The 24080-nt window shown below is 49.5% G+C and overlaps 1 protein-coding gene across 5 annotated transcripts in view; it reads right to left on the reverse strand.

The window, feature by feature from the left end:
• Positions 1-23855, reverse strand: part of BCORL1 (BCL6 corepressor like 1) — a 60879-nt gene extending 37024 nt beyond the window's left edge. For 2 of the 5 annotated variants that reach the window (XM_057719019.1, XM_057719015.1), the window contains exons 1-4: positions 23765-23855; positions 22386-22465; positions 4693-4840; positions 4456-4585 (exon numbers count right to left, since the gene is read on the reverse strand). In XM_057719019.1, coding sequence (XP_057575002.1) covers positions 4456-4541 — 86 coding nt within the window. In that variant the 5' untranslated portion in view covers positions 4542-4585; positions 4693-4840; positions 22386-22465; positions 23765-23855. Of the gene's footprint in view, positions 1-4455; positions 4586-4692; positions 4841-19445; positions 19696-21219; positions 21498-22385; positions 22466-23764 lie in introns of those variants that run through there. The other 3 variants (XM_057719016.1, XM_057719018.1, XM_057719017.1) reach the window with 3 other exon arrangements.
• Between the last annotated feature and the right edge of the window lie 225 nt (positions 23856-24080).

Consider the following 24080-nt stretch of genomic DNA (forward strand, 5'->3'; position numbering starts at 1 on the left):
ATGGAGCCCGATCCGACTAAACTCCTCTCTTGGGGCCATATACCCTGTTTTCTAGCACTCTCACCAGGAGTGTGGAGGACCTCAGCACCTTTGCCTTGTCCCTAGAGCTTATTTATCAAGGTGACGGTCCAGGAGGTACTAGGAATTGCCAAAAGGGGAGAGGTAACTCACAGAAGATCTCAAAAGACATGCAAACTGCTTTTCTTGTAAATGCAATCTTATTTTAAGTCTACAAGGAAAGATGGCTGCAGGTACCATAAGGATAACCCTTTCCTAAAACAAATAACCACCTCCATTGTGTTTCATGTTCTAAATCCAAATCATCACCTGTTCACCTGATGGGCTTGCCTAGAGCAGACACACGTTTATTAGTGCACATAGTGATACTGATTCAAAGCAGGTCACTGAGTGTCAAGGGGCATTTCAAGGTCACAACTTCTTTCCCTCTAGGGTATCTCTTCCCCTTTTCTAGGGTACCAGCGAGCTCAAGCCAGCACCCTCCTTCCTGTCTTTCTGCTCTTGCTTGCATCCCATCCCTTGCCAGCTCCCCCACTCTCCCCTTGGCCTCCCAGCACCACTGCATTTTCTCACATCGCAAAGGGAAGGAATCCTTCAAGGCCACAGACCCCAAATTCAAATTGGTATAATGCAGACGGAAATGCTCAAGGCCAGAGAGCTGGTTCCCAAAGGAGGAAAACTCAGCTGTACCCCCACCTCCTCAAAGAGTCTTCTCTAAAATTTGAGTAAGAATCTTAGAAAATGGTATATCCTGACCAAAAAAAAAAAAAAAAAGAAAAAAGAAAAAAGGTCAGACTGGGAGGGTGAAGTTAGAGAGAGGACAAACACCCACTGGAAGTTTGGTATTCTGAGTACAGCAAGAGCGTGCCACTGCTGCCCTAGGGAAGACACCAGTGGGGCAGGAGTCATGGTGTGAGTGGCTGAGTGGAAGGCTGAGGTGCAAGAATAAAGCTCCAGCAGAAGCCCTGTGATGCGGTTCCTGGGGTGCAAAGCACAGGAATGCTCTGTGCACCTCTGGGGAGCTAAACGGCCTTGGGGTTCTCCCCACTTCTTCAGAGCCTCACCCTGAGCTCTGCAACAGCCAGGGAAGAAGCCAGCGCCCACCTCACCGGCCACCCTTAACCAAAGGGCAGTCAGGGTGCCCACAGCCAACCCCCACAAGAACTAACTCCTTCCCTCCCACTGGAACAGGGCACCGCTGATGGACCCCAAAATTGTACCTGGGGCAAGAGAAGCGAAAAAGGCAAGGGGGTCACTGTGGGCCTCTCCCCATCTTTTCAGGGCTCCAGAAGGGACTAACCAGGGGGGAAAGGCTTGTTCCCTTTAAAAGGCAGCTAGGCTGGCAGAAGTGGGAGGGTTCCACTGCTGGCAATGACTGCTGGTGATAAAGAGAAACCATCATAAGGAGAATGTGGGACTGGAGATACAGTTGGGGGTCTCAAGGAAGGGGAGGGAGAGGAGCCTGAGGGAAAGGGAAAACATACTTTGACATCAACCCCGAGAGCCCAGAAAAGCAAGACCAATACTCAGCCTTAGGCCAGGGGAGAAGCGTATTCCAACTAGACTGGCCAGAGATGGTTTTGCAGGGAGGATGGTGACGAGGGAAAAGGAACGGCAGGGACCCCCCTTCTCCAACCCCACATGAGATACCACAGAGGGAAGACACTATTTCCATTTCCCCCCTCCTGACCATACAAAAAGGAGCTAAGCTGCATACTCGGCCCCCCTTGCTCGGCTCCCACCCTGCATAAAGTTACGTTGAAAGTAGAAACTCTGCCTTCGAAGGCAGCCACCAGAGGACGGCAGAGCCACCGGCCCAGAGACTCTGGGGGTGACAGCAGCAGTGGCAACAGCAGTCCTGGCTACTCCAGCCAAACCCACACCTGAGTGCCAGCCCCCAAGGCTCTGGGGAAATGTCCTGCGGCCACATTTCAAACCCTCTGAGGAGAGGGGTGTGTAAAGCCAAACAGACATTAAATTGCTCCACTGAGATGAGAGCCTGCAGGGGAGGGGTGCATGGGGAGAGCCGGGTCAAGCGGGCAAGATTAGGAGGGTGCAGGTGGCGGGGAGAAGGGAGCAGGGGTCAAAGCAGCCTTCAATCAGGACTGAAAATCAATCCCACTGTTTCTTCCCAGCAGAGATGACCCTGGGCCATGATGCTCAAGGCTTTGTTGAACTTAAACCAGAAACGGCCATAACCTTTCAGGGCTGTTTTCCTAATTATTAAGGGCTAGCACCACTGTCAAACCAGACCTTTTTCCGTTCCTGTTGGGCCCTCACTACATGGCATACATCTCGCTCCTTAGATCCCAGCCCCTGCAAACTTTCCCTGCGTCAAGTCCCATCGCACTCCAAGACTGCCTTCATTCCAGCCAAGGTCTCCCCATAACACACCATGTGAGAAATACTAGCCCTCATCTGAAACTTCTACTCATCCCTCAAGCCCCAGCTCAAATGTCACTGCCTCTGGGAAGCCTTCCCTTATTCCCCCAGGAAGTTTTTCATTCTTGCCTCTAGACTCCCATGGGACCTGTACACACCACTCGACAGCACTTACCACCAATATCCTGTGACTACTGGTTTGCTCTGATTGAGTTTAATAAGTGTTTGGTGAATGAAGGCATGAATGGGTACAAGAAAGGAAGCAAGCAAACAGAGGGATTTAGCTGGAGGCTTATTTAGCGTCGGCCACCTGGGGCCAGCAGAAAGCCCCGCCCCGTTTCTACAGTCCTCAACTACATCTGATGGAACTGGGCAGGCTTCTTAAACATAACTTTTAGAGTTAACACCCAGATGCAGCTTTATACCCGAAATATCCAAGTTCTACAGGTGGTAAAGGGCTAAGGAAGATGGTTTTTAAATAAGGTGAGATCACATTTTGGAAATCAGCTATAGCATGACCTAGGCTATAGTGGGAAGGCGACAATAATGGGTAGATTAGATCAGAAGTGACAACACTTAAAAGGTCATCTTAACCACCTGGCATACTTGATAATCTAACATCCCAAGAAAGGTCCACAGGGAGGGAAAATCAGGTTCGGGACCACTTCCTTGTCCTTTTTCAACGGGGATTTAGAATAGACAGTAAACCAAGGTAACTTGTCCATTGATTTTTTTGAAGGCCAGATCTCCACATCAAAGTCTCAACTACTTATAACTAGTTGCCAATGAATACTCACCCAAATCAATACCACCACTCTGCCTTCCCCAGATCACCCCTTAGTTACTATCTAAGGACATACCTCAAATGCAAAGAAAAATACCTTTCTGTGCAGATCTAAGAAGAATTTTGTCTTGTTTTCCTTAATCTTAACTTTTATATTCCAAAATTAAATTCCTTTTAAGTCCATCTCTAACTCGTTCCTCAGTATAGAGAGCATTAAACCATCAGGCGCTAATGGCTTTAAAAAAATAAAAAGGTCTATTCTCCTAACCTGAACCTCAGACAGGTACACACTTCCTCAGTTAAGAACAGACGAAGAAAGTAGATACACACAAAGACGTCCATTCCTTTCCCCTTCAAAATTACCAACACTCCCCCACATGCACACACACCCATGCACACACTTCCAAGATTTCCCCCAGGAAATGCCAGATCTTGAATCCCAGGAAAAGCCGTATCATTCTGTGTTCTAGGCGACTGATTTGATGTATCTGGATTTTAACAGTCGATATATCAAAACCAGCAAGAATGGGGGAGCCATGCCTTCTCTAAAAATGAGAGAGGCATTACAACCATCACACACAGCTCTTGAAGGCCATTTTGAGTGCTCTTCATATGAGGCGTGATCAGGAAATGGAACAGCTTGGTCAACCCAACATTTTGGTGAACAGAAAACTGAGAACACACACAGATCAAGCAGGCATCACCAACTCTCAATCTCATATGAAAACTATGTTAAGCAGTTTGATCTTCCTTTGATACTTCTTAGGGATCTCACTGCGAATCATCATTAGCCTCGTGAGGCAGGAAAGTGCTGATCACCAGAATACCCACTAACAGTTCCCAGTATAAAGCTGAATGATAAAACTGCCTTTCTTCCAGGCTTAGATCAAGGACCAAAAATATCTTACACGTATCCTTGAGCACAGAACATGGATGCAGCAAATAAAAATTGCAATTGCCTGAGCTTCCCTTTACTCCACAATCTGACAGTTCTTAATGAGTAGACAAATACTAGTTCCCAAAAGGTCATCTGTTGGCCTCCTCACTTTCACCTGAACAGGGACGGCAAGGCAGACCAGGTCACTCAAACAGCCCCAGCCCCAGCCCCAGCCCCAGCCGACAGCCCTAGCCCCAGCCCATCTCAGGAAAATCAGAAACAACCAACAGCCTCCTCCCTAGGGTCCCTCCTCAGGCCCTGCTGCAGCTACCCCACTGGGGAGCAAGTACCACTCGCTGGAAGCCGGCAACCGCCACCTTCCCAGCCTCCTCACCTCTCCTCGTTGATGCCACACATGCGAATCCGGTCAGAACTGGTCCAGTTGTGCACGCCGCTGTAGAGCGGTGCTGTAGAGATCATGACAGCCACTCACCACCAGCTAGGACCTGCTGTGGCCACTCCCCCTGGGGAAAAAGAACTCCCAAAAATCAAAACTTGTAACACAGACAGCTGCTTTAACCACCTTTTATGCAGAAACATTTAAATAAATAAAGGTAATTAGAGCACCAACATGTTAAAGCAGTCTCTCTCACAAGCCAGCCTGCTATGGAAAATTAAGGTCCAAATGGGGATGAGGGAGCACCAGCTTTCCAGGAATCCATAGGTTTCAGGATGGAGACGATGATGCTGTTAATCACCTAGAGTGATTTTTAAATTATCTGAAAGACAGATACGCATGAGTGTTCGAGGAAATTCAATATATTTCAGACAAGCAAGATGACAGTATATTTTTCTACACACATTTAGCCTAACCAACTACAATTAGAGGGTCATTCCCATATATGAACACTGTGTGAGAAGACTACTGGGGAATCTTTTTCTCGTCAACTCTCCAATCCATGAGTACTGAAGTATTTGAGTGACATAGCCAATTTAAGCTCTCCAGAGGAAGCACATGCTTTCTTTATACGTCTTTCAAAAATGCTCATTCTAATTTCAAATTAGGAGTTATATAGATATAATGCATATACCTAACCTAGTTTGAAGTGCCCTTCAAATCAGATGCTATACTCCTTGTGCTCTGACCACAAACAAGCAAACAGAAAACAATGCTCCACCAAGAACCACATACATCTGCGACTTCCCTGGTGGTCCAGTGGGTCAGACTGTGCTCCCAATGCCCAGGTTCAATCCCTGGTCGGGGAACTACATCCCGCATGCATGCCACACCGAAGAAGCCCACATGCCGCAACTGAGTCCACGTGCCGGTCCTAAGAAGCCCACATGCCGCAACTAAGAGTCTGCATGCCGCACCTAAGAAGCCCGCATGCCGCAACTAAAGATCCCGCATGCCACAATGAAGATCCCGCATGCCGCAGTGAAGATCCCATGTGCTGCACTAAGACCTGGTGCAGCCTAAATAAATAAATAAATATTTAAAAAATAAAATAAAAATAAACCTTGCTTAAAAAAAAAAAAAAGAACCACACGTCTGTCCTTGTCCCTTCCTATCAGTCTGTCATCCCCATTACCTACCACCTCCTTCACCAGCCAATGTTGGCCTCTCACTGTTGACAACCGCTGCACAATTCACCTTCCAGAGAAAATGAGGCATCAAGAGAAAGAGGTTTATCCAATGAGCTTGTCTTGAGACCCTCTACCTCAAGTTAACTTATTAGCTAAAAGCCTTATTCACCAAAGCTCAACTGAACAAAACCCTGCAGTGATCAGAATTTTACGTTGTTCTCCCCCTTCCAAAGAAGTAAACCACAGTAAAATACAGTCACTTCAGGGATTTCTTTCATTTATCCTTTATATAATTTTCAGAGACTGTCCATATTCAACACAGTATCACTTATTCATTCGACAAATATTTACTGAGCACCTACTATGTGCTGGCACTGTCTTAGGTACTGGGGATTCAACAATTAACAAAAAAGACCAGAAATCCCCACCTTCATGATTTATATTCAGTGAGTTGAGATGGACAAAAAGCATGTTAAATGACTCCATGTTACAGTATGTTAGAAGGTGCTATAACACAGGCTAAGGGGCAAGGCAGTGGTAGGGGGTGGGGAGCAGAATGGGCTCCAGTGTGTAAGTGGGTGATCAGAGTGGGCTTTGCTGAGAAGGAGACATTTAAACATCCTGAAGGAAGCAAGGAGGCAAGCCATGTGGATATCTGCGGAAGAGCATTCCAGGCAGAGGGAACAACCTTGCAAAGGTCCTTAAAGCACAAGGTGCCTGCTAAGATCAGAAAAGAGCCAAGAGGCTAGCATGGCTGGCACAGAGGGAGCAGACGAGAGAGAGTCAGTGAGAGGAGAGCAGGGCTGCATCCCCCCATTCTCTCCTTGGTCCTCACCCTACTCTTGTCCCTGTCCCATAGAACACCACTGCCATCGCCCCTTCCTTTGTACTTGCTCCTCTCCTGGCTTTCTGGACCCAGCATCTGCTGGCCTATCTGGGGCCCTTGTCTCCTGCCATCCCAGAAATCTGGCCCTCATCTTGCTCAGTCTCTCCTCACCTCTGCCACCCTCTCCCATCCCTTCCCCCTTGCCTCCCTCTTTCTCTTCCTATCCCACTCATCTGTCTCTTTCCCTTCCCCTCCTCTCTCAATCTCTCATTTCTCTCTATTCCTCCTCATCATTCCCCTTCCCCCTATTATCCTCTCTTCCCCTCTCCTCTGCTTCTCTTCTCCTTCTCTCCCCCCCCATCCCCACCACGGTCCCCTCTCCTCCAACATCCTCCCCTCTCCCACCTCTCCAGCCCCTGTCCTTTCCCTCCTTTATCTCACCTTTCTTATTTCCCCTCAGGCTCCACTCTCTCCTCCCTCTCCTCCTCCTTCCTTTCTTCCCTGCCCACTGCCTCCCCCTCCCCTCCACTCAGTCCTCAAGCCTCAGCCTTCAGTCTCCCTCTCTTGTCCTTCTGTCTCCCTCTGTCTCTCCTCTTCCTGTCTCTCTAGCTCAAGTCTGGCTCTCAGTGGCTCTCCCCAACCTCCCCCCCACCCCCCGTCCCTCTCCCTTTGCCCTAACCCTCCCTCTGTGTGTGTGTGTGTGTGTGTGTGTGTGTGTGTGTGTGAGAGAGAGAGAGAGAGAGCACGAGCACCCTGCCCCTAGTTCTTGCTTAGCTCAAGAGCTCCCACAGTTTCAACTCACCCCCTTGTGCTCTGACGACTCCCAAATCTGTATCTCTAGCCCTGATCTCTCTCCTTAGACCCAGACCAGAATTTCCAGCTGCCAGCAACTTGCTGTTAATTGGATGTCCACTGAGCCCCTCAAACTCAATGTGTCTCAAACCGAATTCATTATCTGTTACCATAAACCTGCTCCCCACCCCCCCACGCCCAGCGTGTTTCCTATCTTAGTTAATAGCACCACTATCCCCTAGCCTGGAAATTTCAGCGTTCAACTCCTTCTCTGCCCCACCACCCACATCCAATCAGGAGTCAAGCCTTAATAATGCCATCTCTATCCCCTCCTTCTACCCCTCTTGCCACTGCCCTGATGCAGACCCTCATCATCTCTCACCCAGAATATTACAATAGCCTCTTAACTGGTCCCTCTGCCTCCAATCTCTTGATTCTACAATCAATTCATCTTCTAAAGCACCAGTTCGATCACATCACCCCCTCCCTCCTCCAACGCTTTCAATAGCTTTCCCCTACCTTCGGAATCAAGCCCACATTTCTTAGCACAGCATTCAGGGCCTTCCATGACCTGGCCTCAAACCTCCTCTCCAGCCTCCTCTTCTGCCACACCCTGCTATTTCCCTGTGCCCTTGCCACCACAACTCCTGACCCTTCCCTGAACAGACCATCCAGTTTCAGGTTGGTTCCTCACTCTGAAATGGCCTCTCCTATCCCCTCTTCTTTTCTGTCCCCCCTCACAGCCTAGCTTAAATGTCATCATGTCATCTCCCCAGCCCAGCCCCTGGTCAGTTAACTCCTCCTTCTCTGGTTCTCCTCAAGTATTTCATTCCCACCTCTACCACAGCACAGATTCCTAGTCCCTCTGCTGTGTGGTTAGTTGGGAATGTGGCACGTTTGTTTCCCTCCCCCCCCCCACCGCCCCCAGACAATCAGCATCAGCTGCTTAAGGTAAGAAATACCCTCTTTTCTGTCTCTGGTTCTTCTGCAATGTCTTACATATAGTAAGTACTCAGTAAATACGTGTTATATGGAAGTGAATCCTGGACGAGAACTGAGGTGGTGACCCTGAGAAATTACAAGCAAAAGAAACCCCCCAAAAAAGTATTCACCATGCTTACTATTTTTTAAAAAAATGCACTTACAATGAAAAAGCTATGCATTATCTATAGCACACCCTTCCAAGCCGCCTGATTCTAGCACAGTTCATTGTCTTTGAGTTATTTTGCACCTCTGTAAATTGCAGGTAACTGATGGATATGCAAACTCTGTTCTGTCCCGTGCAGTTTGGATTGACTTCCCTCCCCACTGTGGAAAAACCAGTTTTGCCTCCATTTGCAATTCAATTCCTTTACTCCATATAAATTTGTGCTTTTTGGACTTTTTCTTTGAACCGGCTATAACATCTGTCTGGTTCCCTTGTTGATTAAGAAGTAAAATAAAATCTTTAACATGTGTTCATTTTTATATATGTAAGAGACTCATGATTTTACCTTTTCCTGAAAATTATCTTTAACATTCCTAAAACGGTTATGTGGGTTCACACATAATTTTAGAGAGATTTCAACAAGGGGCAAGACAAATGGATTCACTGCTTCACATCAGTTCACCAGGATCCCACTCCCTAAACAACCTGGTTAATCAAGTTTTGACTGTTTCTTAGAGTATCTTAGAATATTCCAGTTTAGGAAACAAAAGCTCAGCCTATTGGCTGACCAGGTAGTTTTTTCATCTTTTCTCTCTATGAGGCATTAGAAGACTCTCTCTAGGAGGCATTATAAGGCAATGGAAGGGGCCATTCTTGCCGTAAGACGAATTTGTAACACGAATTTTAACATGAGTTCTAGCGGCTGCCTGAATATTTGTAGACAGCAGATGTAAGTCAGTCACCATGGCTTTTTCACTCTTAGGTTTATTTTTGTTCTGTTTAGAGGGCATTAGCAGTTTGTAGGGCCTGGGACAGAAATCAGAGGACGGAATCCTGGCATCTGGAAACAGAACAACGTATAACAGGGGTCCCCAACCCCTGGGATCTAATGCCTGATGATCTGAGGTAGAGCTGATGTAATAATAATGGAAATAAAGTGCACAATAAATGTAATGGGCTTGAATCATCCCAAAACCATCCGCCCCCCTCCCCGTCCTTGGAAAAACTGTCTTCCACGAAAACGGTCCCTGGTGCCAGAAAGGTTGAGGACCGCTGACGTATAAAATATCATCACCTAGATAAGGGAAGTGTTTAGACACCCCAAATTCCCAAAGAACAATAACAACAAGAAAACCAAGTAAAAACCAAAATAATTGCCATACAATGTACATTTTATGACTACCTAGAGAGCAAAGCTGATCCTAGTCACCTCCACTTTCGTAAGATCCTGAAGATACAGCGTCTGCTTAAATCTCGGCCTCCCACTCTTCTCTTATAATTTTGCCAGAGCAGCACCCTTTCCTACGTGAAGTCCTCTGCTGCTAATTAATAGTAGCCTTTGAGGAGGCAGGGAGGAGAGGGGAAAGTTAGAAAGCACAGTCAGGAGAGCACAGAGCTAACTGGTCTACACAAGAAGGCAAAATCAGTTCTCCCAAGCCAGAGAGAAGTTCCAAAAGGAACTTCTAAAGAGACACTGATGGCGTCAATGCCCACATAGGATAGGAGGAGTCGAGATGGACAACGCACATCAATATCTCCCGAGTCAGAATCACTGTAGTGCTGGTTCAAAATACAGATTCACAGGTCCCAGCCCTGGAGATTCTGATCCAGTAGGCCTAGGGTTTTGTTTTGTTGTTATCATATCCAATCAAATTAATAACCACTCAACTGCACACTACTTCTCAGGAGAGGTGAACAGAAAGGAAAAAATCTTACAGACACGCCACACTTGGTAGGTTTCACTGGTGTACACACTTGGGGCCCAGCTTGCTTTCACTCGTAGCGCCTGCACTCATGTGTGGTGTACAATTCTCCATCTCTCCCTCACTCCCTCTCTGATGGGAAACATCACATCAAAGGCAAAAGGCGAAGTTCCTGAAAGGAACTTAGAAGAAACCTGGTAATCTCAAGTGACCCAGGAAGCACAGGCACAGGGATACGAAATACCTCAAAGGATTTTCCCAGATGTCACAACCATGTAATTGTTAAGAAATGAACAGCTGCAGAATCAAATGCTGGTCACTGCCTGGAAGGCAGCAGGACCACTGTGAGCTGTCCCCACTTTGGGGGAAAAAACTCAGAAGACACATCCAACTCATGGTGAGAACAAAGGAGAACATATGCTCCACCAACCCAATGTCATAAGTGTGGTTGAAAAAAATAAATAAATAAAACTTTTTGATTTAGGAGACACACGTACACACAAGTTGAAGGACTGACCAAGATCTGAAGGAATGAATTCAAGAAACGGGCAGCAGAGAGTAGGTAGCCAGGCACAATCACCACACTACGACAGGGGAAACCAAAGACAAAATGGACTAATAGGAGAGCAATAACCCTAAAAGGGTGAAAATAGCAGCTAAGCTGAGGGCAAGCAGGTAGCAGAAGAAAAACCATAACGAAGCAAAACTCTTTCCCCCCAAAATCCAAACAAACAAACAAAAAACACTTGAAGACAAGTGCAGGTGTGAAAGGCATAAAAGAGAAGCCCACAGCATATAACAACCAAAAAGGAAAAAAATGAAATAGGGGAACCTGAAATATTTCACCATAGTGGGCCAAACTGAAACACTGTGGGGAAGCACTAAAGACAGACATTTTAGAAAAGTTTAGAGAGAATATGTTCTCAAAAGGGGAAGAACATCAAATTTAGCCCAAGTTAGGGCTGGGGGAGTTGTAATAGGGGACAGTCAGCACTAAAATCTCAAAGGAGATTTTATAGATTGGGTAGATTTTTTTGGTTCTGTTTTGAAAGGAAGATGCTAAAACAAGCAGATTTCACAACAACTACAAGCAAAAGCATGGTCATCCTGCGTGTGAGGAAGAGGAGGACATGACAGGAGGTAACAGAGCATCTATCTGACTTTTTTTTTTTTAACGAAAGTAGACATTGTTAACAACTTCTAGTTTTTACCCTTGAAAATGACCAGACAGGGTGTTTGTTAGTTTAGTGGACAAGTTCCCCAGAATCATGTAGCTCCTTTTGTGGCCGAAGACCCCTATGTGCAGAACAACTGGTGCGGGCAACACATGGGATACAACTAGTGCCCCTACACATACCACAAAACCAGCTCCTTTAGTCCTGCTTAGACTCTACCATCAAGAGAGTAAATTAGAAACTCAAGATTAAGAAGCCCTCAGTTAAACTAAATCTGGTAGTACTCCCTCAGGACTCTTTTGGTTCACATTGCCTTGTGACCTGGAAGCAATTATGACTTTAAAAAAAAGAAAGAGCCGGAAAATATTCATCTTGAAGCCTGGCCCTGAATCTGTCCTCAAGAGGATAGGTGTGGCCAGTAGACAGTTAAAGAAGGAGGGTTGGGTCAGTGATGACTAATAAGTAAAGAAAACCAACTTTGGGACCTGCTGCTCCAATAGGAATCCAGAGCTCTAGGGAAAGCTCCGGTAAGACAGAGGTATTCACATTCTGATTTCACAGAAGCAAAGGAAAGGCCACCCCACTATCCCACTTTGGGAAAAGCAGCATCTAAGGTACCCCCAAGGAAATCCAAGAGATCACTGGCATTGACATCCTAGGGAAAATGAAAAGGCCATGACTTCCACGCAGTCACTGGAGCGCCTTGAGAGAGATGTCAAAATGTCTCAAAATCATTGTTTTCAATAGGAAAGTTTACACATACCCAACAAGGATAACTTTACCTGGCTTTAGATATGGAACCCCCACCACAGGTCTTACCCTCTTTGGCCCTCTGCCTTCTTCCATGGGTAGGACTATTATTCCTATTTCTCCTACTTAATTACATATCAGAAACCTCAAACCCCAATGAGGAAGTTCTTCCAACTTAAATTATTCTAATTTAATGATTTCCCATATAAGGATATTCTAATATTCTCCCCCCTTCTTTCCCCTCAATAACAATATCCCCTCTTCTTTCCCTACCATTAACCAAATACCATTCCTCGCAACTCAAGAGTCCTGTCTACATGCCCCAATCACTTTGCTTCCCTTCATGCAAAACAGGTTCCTCTACCACCACACACCACCACACACAAACATACACACACAAAGTCAACTGAAAATAATCTGCTGGGCAATTGAAAGGAGGAAGGGGCCCTTTGCACTGTTCATCCCCACCTTCTATTCTAGCACTTCTTAGTTATCCTGAGGGGTTTTTTTTTTTCTATCCAAATAGTTCCACCAGTTCTACTCCAAGGGATCAGTCTTATAAAGGACATTGCATCCTGTTCCCAGATACATTCATTCCTGTATTTACCGAGAAGGCTAAGGAGTTGCCTGCACACAGCTTAGACATCTTCATAGGCTTCTTGGGTACCTCCGTGTTTGAAAACCTTGCCTTATAAACATTTATGAGACTTGGATACAAAGAAATGTTAACTATCTGCTAAACGCATAAGAGCTTACTCATTCAAATCAATGTCGTTACCCCCAAAATAGTCACCTTAGCAGGCTAGACATTCATCTCAAAGGAGTGACCAGGGCTTGCGATCTCTTTGGAGCTCTTCTTTGGAGCTCTTCAGGTGAGCATTACCATCCAAACCCTTCTCAATCCAATCCACAGCCTTTTCAGTCTACTCATGAGTGCTAAATCCATCCATTCAGAGTCATTTTGATGCTTTAAAACTGCCAAAACCCATTCAGAATCATCTAATCACACAGTGGCAACACCCTTGAAGAGTGATATACAGTTGACCCTCGGTATCCGTGGGTTTCACATCCGTAGTTGGCTGAATCCAGGGATGCAAAACTCTGGTGCAGATGCGAAAGGCTGTGTCCTTTCTACTCCGCCATTTTTACACCACCAACTTGAGCATCCGCGGGGGTTCCTGGAACCAATCCTCCGCAGATACCAAGGGACAACTGTACTCTAGTACCCAAAGCCTAAGTTGTGGGGTGCAAAATTTGGAGGGCATTTTCAGCCCCCACTTCTCAACCATCTGAGACCTCTCACTATGTGCAGTTACTATGTCATCTGCAAAAATTGAGAGAATAACACAAAAGCACTTGAACAGACTAAAGGTAATCGATTTCAGTGACGTAGGCAAAAACAAAAGTTTTAATCTCTCACGTACATTTTCATACCACCAGATCATTTTAGCTTTTCCACCCACTGCCAAGATACTTTTTTCCTATTATTCAAATAGTACTCACTTCCATTTCCTGCTGTAAGGAAATTATTTTACTCCATTTAAGGAAAATACCTCATCATAGCTTTAAACTGGACCTAGGCTCTAGGAACAAGATTTTGTACAGCTTCTAGATGTCACAGATATCTAGAAAACCTAAACATCATGAAATTAATCAGTCCTTTTCCAAATACAAAGCCACCTCAAAATGTCACCCTAAGTAACTAGGGTCATCCTTTAAGCACTTCTCTTTTCTACTAGATCAAAAAAAATAAAGAGTTAGCTTTCCTCAATTTGGTCTTCAGTAGGACCAGGTGAATATTTGGTGTGTCTTTCACACTCCAAAGTTGAATCATTGTAATCTGAGACTTCAATCCCTTTTGTGATGCTTCTGTGTCCTCCCTGCCATAAACTGTGACAGTGGCTCTCAGGTCCTCCACTTCAGTATACAGCATTCATGATATGGAATTTTTCACCTAAAGAGGATTCCTCCTCACCAAGCTTTAGCCTTTAAAAAAAAGTCTCCTGGACCTCTTACACAAATATTTGGAGAGGCCATATCAGCCTATTTTTTCGATTCTCTCATCCCAGACTATGGGCTTAACTCATTTTATATATATTACTCATTCAAAGGTATACACACAAACACACACACTATTAGCTCACAGAAATTCAAACTCTCAATACTGGCTCAACCTGCTACCAGTCTACAGGTTTCTCAAAGCTAGAAAGAAAATTTTCTACTTATTTTACTAGCTCCTCCCAATAGTGTCTAGCATGATACAAGGCACACAATATGCACTCGATAATTACTTGCTACAACTACAGGAAAAAACTGAAATTCCCTCTACCCCATACGGAAACCAAGAACAACCCCATGTAAAAAGCATCGGGTCTATGAATTCCTTTTACTTCCCATGCTGTCTCATAAACTTTCTCTTCTTTCTTCTCCTTACTTTCATGATAAAGAAATCAGAGAAATAAAATAAAATTCGGCTGGGGCAAAATAATAAAGTCAATTTCCAATTATCTGAGTGTGGCTTAGTCACAGCTAATTTTTAAACCCAGCTGACTTATGGACTGGCTTCTGCCACTTATAGTAGATGTGTGCTCAGGGAACAACTCATTTTAATATTTGCCTAAGCAGAATATAAATAGGAAGGTAAATCTGCTGGGGAGTGGGACAGGTAGAGAATAATAATGCATTTCCGAAGCCAAACAGAAATTATTAATTTGTTCACTGATCTACTGTTTTAAATTGGCCTGCTACCACACTCTCCCTATATTGGCATAGCTGATTGTTGGCATCAAAGTCCACTTTGGCTGCAGAGAGGGACTATATTTTATAGCCCATCGTTTTTCTCTGCCCAAAAGTTTGGTTTGGGAATACCTGAGCTATTTGAGACGTTAACCTGTCTCATCCAATCGCGGATGAACATCCTTGTCATAGAGCTATACCAGACCCAGGTTCTATCTACCAGCTCTTGTAGAACTTCCAGATGTCAGAGACAGCTGGAAAACCCAACCAGTCATAATTAAACACAGCAGCCCTTTTCAGAAAGCAATGGCTTTTTAAAATGTCACCCTGCTAAACTACGTTTGGGTCATTTTTAAAGCATGGACCAAAACGTGCCCTGAAGTTTCCACTGGATATACACCCTTCAGTTCTTGCTCTGAAATACTGAGCAGTGTTACAGCACAGCTGTTAAAGAAGCTGCCACTTCCACCTCAAAGGTGGATGCAATAATGCAGTGATGAGCCAAGCTATTTCTTCCTACCACGTCGTAAATGCTAAATATGTACTAATACAACAGGAATATGGGGAAAGAGCACAGAGAATCAAGATATAAGGGGAGCATTCAGGAGCTACTGATAGTTTTCTTTCTGCCACTATGTTTACCATAGTGTAATATAAAAAGGTAATGTCATAGGACACAATTGAATAAGAAAAACTAGATTATACTATAATAATAGATGCCATTTATTGGGTACCTGCTATGGACCCGGCACTATAGATGCATCATCCTGTGTAATCCTCACAGCCCTGTGAGACTGGGATTATCATCTCCACTTTATAGATGAGAAAACTGAGGCCCAAGAAAGTTCCACACGACTAGAAAGTAGAAGAATGAGGCTCTAACCTAAGGCCGTATGTCTCCAAAGGCCTCCGGGTGATTCTGATGCAGGCTGAAGTCTGAGAACCACTCGACCACACTAACCTGTGCTCGGTACCACCAAGTCATGCGGAGTAAAGCCTCGTCATAGTAAGATACCTAATCACCTCTCAGGTCCAGGTATAGAGTGCATCCACTTACTCCAGAGCTCAGAGCCACATGCAGTGCACTTCTCTATAGAACTTGGAAAAATGAAAACCTGCTTGTTCTCCTTGTCCCCGGACACCAGCACTATAACAAAACTCGACTGTACCCTTAAATGGCACTAACACTAAGATTTCTAGGCATACCTTAGCAATGAGGTAACCAAATTTTGTTTCTTAGCAGACAGTCAAAGAAGCCTGAAACACAAAGCTTTGTCTGCCCCTCAGTACTCTCGATTCTTCACGGATACTTAGCTTAAGGTCTTCCAAAAATCCAAATGAAGATGTATCCTGTGTCGCATACTCTCATGAATAAACTGAAAACTACCCCATTTTACAAACAATAAATCATCTCTCTTCAAATTCATCACAATTCATTGACCAGGGAGAATATGACCTTGACATGCAGCCTGCAGCCACTTTTTAAACAATGATCTACTTTTTAATGTTTTATGGGGAAAGGGTGGCTTCTGCTTTTTAAAAAAAAAAAAAAAAAGTGGGAACCAGAACAGCATATTTGAATTATGGGGATAGAAACAGAGTTAAATTTTACTCTTGACCAGAATTCAACTTTAGTTCACCAAAGAAACTTTTCATCATAAAAGAGTGCTTTTAAGTTATGAACAGTAGGAAAGCATATGATTTAGAAAGAGAACAGTTTCTACGTTATTTTAAGGATGACCATTCAAAAACTCGTGTTAATAAAGCCTAGTTTGTATGTGAGATTATATAAAATACTGTATAGCATCCTAGTGGCCGAAAGGTAGATGACTTTTTATTACCTCCCTCTTTGGCCCGTCAGACGCTAAACCTTCTAGCAAGCAGAGATTCACACCCAACCAGAACTCCAGCATTAAGAAATTTCCTTTCTTTTTGAAAACTCAAAGGTCTAGGGCCTTCCTTCCCCCTTCATGTAATCATCAGTGGGCTTCTCCCTTTCCCTGTCTACTTTACCCCAACAATTCCCACTTTCCCTAGTGCTCTCTCCATTCCACTCTTGTGTTCACTTTCCCACACAACTCAACCATGAACTCCTCCTCTCTCAATCCCAGATGCTGGTTGACACTGGAAAAACAGCTCTCTACCCTCTGAGGCACTTCTACTCCATCTCAAACTTAGCTCAGCCTGGAAGCAATGAACCACTCCAGCTATCCAACCCCTGATTAGTGCCTCTCCTCCATGCCCCCACCCCACCCTCCAATTCTGGCCCAAGGCTCTCAGGCCACTGTTCTTTATCCTATTTCATTCTGGAATCTCCATCATTCACCTCCCTATATCTAGGATTCCTCCCACTTGCAGACTGGAAAAACTGGTGTATTCCCACTTTCTCCTTCTTTCAAGGCCATTCTACTTAGGACAGTAAATTCCTTCCCCATTCAATATCCTTACTTTAGTCTACATTTTCTAATTAATGCTTAGACTTGTAAGCCCTGGATTCCAGCTAACCTCTGCTTCCTGGGCCCTCCCAGGGTAGCAGCTATCAAAGGCACGTTTTTACCTTCCCCACACCAGCTCCAGATGACATCTGAATAAACATCTTCCTCCTTTGGCTAGTTATCCCACCCTCTTTCTCTATTCTGCATTTTCCAGCCTGTATAGTATCTCTAAATTCCCTATTCCCTTATGTGTAAATATATTTCTATTTCTTTCTACATATCAGTTTCTCCCTAGCCCTATTTTTACCCAAGATCATCCTTCTCTCTTGCCCAAACCTTGCTGATTCTAGCATGAAAGTGTAAAGAGCCTTAAAGGTTCTTCAAACCTTACTTTGGAAAACACTATCCTGGAGATTTCAAGGTTCCACTTTTTCCTAGTTGGCCCTAACATAGGACCAGTGATGATCACCTTTCTTCCCTCTTCACTGCCCAACCAACCCGTTTCTGACTTCTCTTTCTGCCTTCCTTCCTTCGAGTATTCAAGTCTTTTTCTCCCCTAATTCTGTTCCCCTAAAAAAATACCCTCTCTAAAACCCATAATCCAGACTCATCATGTTGAGATTCTCTGCTACCTGTACTAACCTTTTTTTTTCCCGATGTAGTGAACTGTAGCACAAATAAAGCAAAGAGATCTCTGGAGGAACCCCCTTTGCTTCCCAAGTTTACATCACTGGGAAAGAAAGGGATCCTCCTTCCCTCCCTATCAAAAATCAAATCAACCAGATCTACAAGTGCCCTTGGTACAGCCACCATTCCTTGTAGAACTCCCCTCCACTCTGCCTAATCCAGACTCCAACTGCAGAGCTTGCCAAGAACTTAGCTTTCCTCTGCCCTGTCCCAACAATTTGCCATCTCTTCCTTGTGGCCTAAAGAACTAGTCCTCCTTAACCCAGACATCAGAGTCCCCTCCCCTTCCTCCGTCAGCAATTTCTCAGGGCCAGAACAAAGAGAAAAAAGAAAAGACAAAAAACCTACCTACCTTTGCTGCAAAGCTAGCAACGGGTCAAGCCTCTTAACATCAATTGAGTAAAGCTCTGTGCCTCACGGCCTGTGCCTCTTGTCCCCTATATCCACCCCCAGGGCAGCTGCTTCAGTTGCCATATCAAAAGATGAGTCTGCCTAGCAATATCCACATAGCTTAGTCAAGATGGCCATGTCCCTCCTCAACTCCGTCAGCATTTAGACTCTCTTAACTTGCATCACCAAGCCTCCTGCTCCTCCTAGCTCCCCCAGTCTTTCCTATTAACTTTGCTTCTCCATCAAAATTTTACAGGTTCCTCCCCCTACATTTTGCTTCTATTTGGAGCCTCTGGATGATTCTTGGGATTAGGTTACCCCATTTAATCCCCAGTGGAATCCTCCAAATTTCTTTCCTACATACTGTCCTTTTCAGTACTACATGGTGACATCACCATCCAATTTATGTACCCCTAAACTCTGCTCCATTGTGCTGCCTACCATCTCTCCCAAAATAAAGCTTTCTCTCCCCCAACATTCAAGGACAGGACAGGTTAAATTAAATGACCTTTAAAGTCCCTTCCAATCTTGTAATTTTATCATCAACCTAATCCACTCCCAACCCCAAATGCACCCCCTGTTCATTTCCCCCAAAATATGTTTCAGCAGTGTGACTTTGAGAAATAGCCTTCTAAGTTCACAGAACCTCGGGCTAACCAGAGTAATGCAAACCTACAGTTGCACCCTCAGAAGTCTCACCAAACATTTTTGCAATTGTACTCCATCTCCTATAGTTGCACCCCCATAAGTCTCACCAAACATTTTTGCAATCATACTGTACTTCTGTGGCACGGGGACTGCCCCCCAACTGCCTTGAGAGTATTCAGCTGTCGCAGAAGTTACCGGGCCCCTTTCCCCACTCCCATAAAGAGCCCCGAAACCGTGGATTAGATGCGTCCTCACCAAGGTACGCCTGTCCTTACTGTCTACTCTAGGAGACACCAAGAATGAATAAGTATCCGTGCATCGACAGCTTCGTACAGCCAACGCTGAAATTTTTCAAAATAAAACAAAAACAGAGTGCTTCCACGGGGTGGGGGTGGGGCGGTGCGGGCAGAATAGAAGGGCACCCCCACCGGCCTCCCGGGTTTGCAGTGTGGGTCCCTCCCGCCTTTGCCCTCGACCCCCCGTCTTTCCCTACAACAATCTCCCGCACCTCCATAACTCGAAATCCCCAGCTGAGGTGCGGTCGGCTCCTCCCAGCCTTGCCCGGACGTCCCTCTGGCCCAGCCTTCCTCTCGGCGGGACCCCGGCAAGGAGGGCCCCCTCCATCGTCCAGTTCGCCTCCCAGCCCCTTCCCGGGCCTCTGGGTACCCCTGCGGGGCTCTGTCCCAAAGCAGAACCTCGAGGAGCCAAGCCCACGAGGCCCGTCGCGGGACCCACCCCCCGCTTCCTTCTCCCAGCACCTCGTCCTCCATGCACCGGCCCCCGGGGCTCTTCGTCGTCGTCGTCCCGGCTCGTACCGCCCCCCGTCGAGGACTCCACCCCCCCACCTTCCCCCGCCCCCAGGACGGCCCCCTCCCCACCGCGCGCCGCCGGCGCCCTCTGCCCCGGCACGGGACTCCCTTTGGCCTCCGTTCCCCGCCCAGAAGCGGCGGCGGCGGCGGCAACGGCTGCGGCGGCCCCAGCAGGAGCAGCAGCGGCGGCGGCGGCAGCAGCGCCGCCCCGGCCCCGCCCCGCCGCCCGCCGGAGCCCCACGCCCCGCCCGCCCGCCCCGCCGCGGGACTGCTCCCCCCGAAGCCCACCACTAAGCCCCCCCTCCCCACTCCCCGGCCGCGATCCGTTCGAATCCACCTCCGCCGGGCCTGCTGTCCGTTCCTCACGCCCCTTAGGACCCGGGGTGGGGGAGCCCTGAGGTTCGCGGCCATCCCTCTCCCTCCTTCTCCAAGGGCTGGGGGATTGCCCCTGATCCCGAAACCCGGCCCCGTAACCGGAGCCTCCCTCCTTGCAGCCCTCGGCTTCGCTCTCAGACCCCTTGCCTCCAGGCCTGGCGCGAAGCGGGTGGAGAGCTTGCACGCCGGATCTCCCCCCGGCTTGCCGGGGCTAGTATAAATTGCCCCCGATCTCATCCTCTTCAATTTAAGCCCCCTCCCCGCCGCGCCCGGCCCGGCGGCCCCCGCCCCTAGAGCGAGGGCAGCGGAGCCAGGGCGCTCCGAAGTCATCCCCCGCCTTTTTTCCAGGGACTCGGATAATTGCCCCTGCCCCCATCACAGCACTCCCACTCCCGAACCCAGGCCCCGCCGCCACCTAGGGGTACCCCTTACCCTACGGTTCCTGCACCCCGACACCAGGGAGAAAGCAGCCCTTAAAAGCACCCGTCGCACCTCCCCTCTGAGGTTGGAGGGTATTTTCTCCTGGTCTCTTCAGGACTTCATCACGGACAGCCCCCCCCCCCAAAAAAACAAGCCCTTTCTCGCCCTGCCCTGATGGCCAGCCTCCCTTCAGATCGTCGGATCCTTGGATCAGGGGGTTGGGGCCAGGTAGTTTAACAAGACCGTAGCCTCCACCTCCCTTTCCGAGGAGTGGGGTAATTCCAATGGTTTCCCCCCCAGGATCAACCCGACCCCCGTTTCCATGGAGACCCCCGCCCAGCCAGGAAGAAGACTCTCGGATCGCGGCGAACAAGTCTCACCTGGCTAAGGGAGAAGGGGTGAGGAGGGGGTAGGGTAGGGCAAGGATGGGGTACGAAGGTGGGAAGTGGAGGGGAGCTGTCCCGAAGGGAGGGGCGAGGACAGAGCGAGCTCCAGGGAGTGCTACGTCCGGGGACACGAAGAGGACGGCGCCCCCGGGGGACAAGCAGAGCGACGGCGGGGCGAAGAAGGGACACGGTTGGGGAAAGGCTTGAGGTAGAAAGGAGCGGGTGGGGGATACGAGAAAGCCGGGGAGTCAAAAGGGGTGGAGGGGTTAGGGGAGAGAAAAAAAAGACGCACCTGTTCCCGAGTCGGCTCCGCGGGGAGGCTCAGGCCGCCACCCGGACTCCCTCTTACCCCATTTGAGCCACCACCCGCTTAATACTGCCCCGATCTGATGCCCCCTCCGCCCCTTATTGCCACCGACCTCCTTCTCCTCTCTCGGCGGCGGCGGCGGCGGTCGGACTCTAGGAACTGAGAGGAAGAAGGGAGGGCTCAGCAAAGCGGAGGAGAGACAGAGCCACACACTGGCAGCAGCCGCGGCGAGCGAAAGAGTGAGGGGGAGAGCGGTGTGTGTGTGTGTGTGTGTCTGTGTGTGTGTGTGTGTGTCTGTGTCTGTGTGTCTGTGTGTGCGAGCGAAGCCTGGTGGAGTGGGTGCCGGTCGCAGGGCTCGACGGGAAGTGGAGTCCGGTCGGGTTCGCGGGCGGCGCCAGCCCCCGCTCCGCGGGACTACAACTCCCAGAATGCCGCCTGCCCGGGGGGAGTAATGAGGAGGAGGAGGCGAAGGGAGGGAGAGAGCAAGAGAGGGAGGGACGAAAGCAGAGAGCAAGCGGCGGCGAAGGGGGCAGAGCCAAGCAGCCCCGGTGACACTGGGAGGGGAGGGGAGGAGGAGGGGATCGCTGCGAGGACCGAGCGGATTCCGGAGAGGCAGGCAGCGGTGGCTGCAGCAAGCCGGGCAAAAAGCTAGACTCCCAGGAGAGGCGGAGGTGCTCAATTCGAGGCGCTGCAGGAGCCCCACGCCCCCCACCCCCGTACGCCCCACGAAGGGGTAGGTTGAGGAAGGGAAAAGATCTGTGCACCACGGCCAGGGGGTTCTCTCTTTCTTCCAACGTTCTCCACCTTATGCCCCGACCTGACTTTCTCAGGCCACCGGTGCTGGATCCAATGTGCAAATCGGCGACCCCAGATCTCCCCTGCCCGGCTGCACAGAGCAGACGCATTCAGTCCCCTTCTCCCAGGGGCCTGAGGGAGGCTCCCCTTGCTGGCAGGGCGTGACTCCCCCCTTCTTCCCGCCCCCCCCCTCGTCGCCACCCCCCGTCTCCCTCCCCGGAACCCCTCCTTGAAGCCTGGGCTCGCGTCTCCCTCCCCGCCAAGAAAGGGAGTCCCTCGGGGGCGACTACCCAGCCCCCTCCCTTATACTGGGCCCTTACCCACCAGTATCCCCTTCTGAGCGTTGCCCCCCTCACCGAAGTAATAGTGGGGGCGACCCGGGTTGGACTGGTGGCTACTTTCCCTCCGAGACTAGCCGTCCTTGGCCACGCCGACCCTGTGTAGAGATAGAGAAGCACATTAATACTCCCGTTCCCCCCCTCCCAAGTTTGGATCCCCTTGGAAATGGCTCACAAGGAAAGAGGGGTTGGTAGTGGAAGTGAGCTGGGGGTGAATCCCAATCCTCAAACCTCACCCCAGGCGTGGAAATCCAGGGATTCGTCCCCTTCCTTAAAAGCCATCAAGTCGCGGGGGGGGGGGGGGCCGTTAGTTGAAGGTAGATTATCTAAACCCCAATGTCCCTGCTACTCGAAGCGACGCTACATGTAGGAATAAGATAGGAACTAGGCTGCCGCCGCGAGAGGAAAAGTATACCCCCCCCGCCGTCGTCCACCCCCAAACACACATCCCTAGGGGAGTAAGATGGTCGACTAAGGGGGGGGAGGCTGTGGGAGTGCTGGAGAGTGAAAGGGTTGCGGCGGGGAGGGTCCGCGGCCCCCTGGGAGCAGAATCCAGATGCTAAAGAGGTGGGTGGGGGGGTGCGGCATTATTGCAGACAGTGTCTCTCTTCGCTTTTCCCGGAATCGCCGCCGAACACCGTCTAACACTCGTAGTTGCTTACCAGTCAATCCCCTAGCCCCATCTGTGCGCGTGAGGCGGCCAGACCCCGGGAAGCCCAGGCACAAACTCCGCGGAAGCTGGCCTTCGCCGCCGCCGCGCTGCCGCGGGCCTCCCTCCCTCCGCTGGCGGCCCCGCCGATCTACCTTCGCCCCCGGCCGAGGCCAGACCCCGCTTGCAACTCCACGCCCCTACTCCACCCCCGGCTCCCCCTCCCCTCGCCCTCTCCCCGCGGGTCCGGCCCAGCCCCTAGCGCCGCCCCGCCCTACCGCTCGGTCCCGAGCCCAGCAAGTGCCCCGAACTCGCCCCCCGCCCCCACGCCCAGGCCAGTCCGGCCGGGCCTGGTTTCCCCCTCCCGCCGCGCCCCGCCCCCGAATCCACGTCCTACTTCGCCACCCAACTCGGCCCGGTCCGGGTTCGGCCCGCGCCCAGGCCACCGGAGTCCCCGGTTCGGTCCGGGGTACGGCCACCCACCCCGCCCTTGCCTGGGTGCCGGCCTGGCCCGCTGCCTGCGCCCGCCGAGCCGACTCAGGCGCGCGGTCCGGGTCCCGGTCCCGGTCCCGGTGCCGGCCTCGGTCCCGGCGGCATTGCCGCGTCTCGCCACGAGGGCTGGGTCCACGCAAGATCCGAACCCGCGCGGGGTGGGGGCCGCGGAAAGCAAGTTTCTTTATCTTCCCTCCGCCCCCGCCTCAGGGCCGCGCCGTCCCCCCCCACCCAGCTCCCACGGCGCCCCCTTCACCTGGGCAGAGCCCCTCGGCCGCTGTCGCAACTTTGCTCTTCTCCACGCTGCCGGGGAAGCGGGCGAAGCGGGAGGAGGAGGGAGGTGGCAGGGGGTGCTGGGATCAGGCCGCTGGGCTCCGGGAGGACACGTGGGGGAGGAGGGGAAGGAGGAGGAGGAAGGGGGGGCGGGCCTGCAGTTCTCGGGGCTCCCCCTGCCAGCCCCGGGGAAGCCGGAACCTCGCCGGGCAGCCGCAGACCCCGCACTGGCCACGGGGGAAGAACGGAGCCACCTTCCCCGGCTAGCCCTTGGCTCCAGGAAGGGGGGGGGGCGAGCA

This window comes from Hippopotamus amphibius, chromosome X (genome assembly GCF_030028045.1).
Source record: "Hippopotamus amphibius kiboko isolate mHipAmp2 chromosome X, mHipAmp2.hap2, whole genome shotgun sequence".
In the NCBI taxonomy this organism is placed as follows: Eukaryota; Metazoa; Chordata; class Mammalia; order Artiodactyla; family Hippopotamidae; genus Hippopotamus; species Hippopotamus amphibius.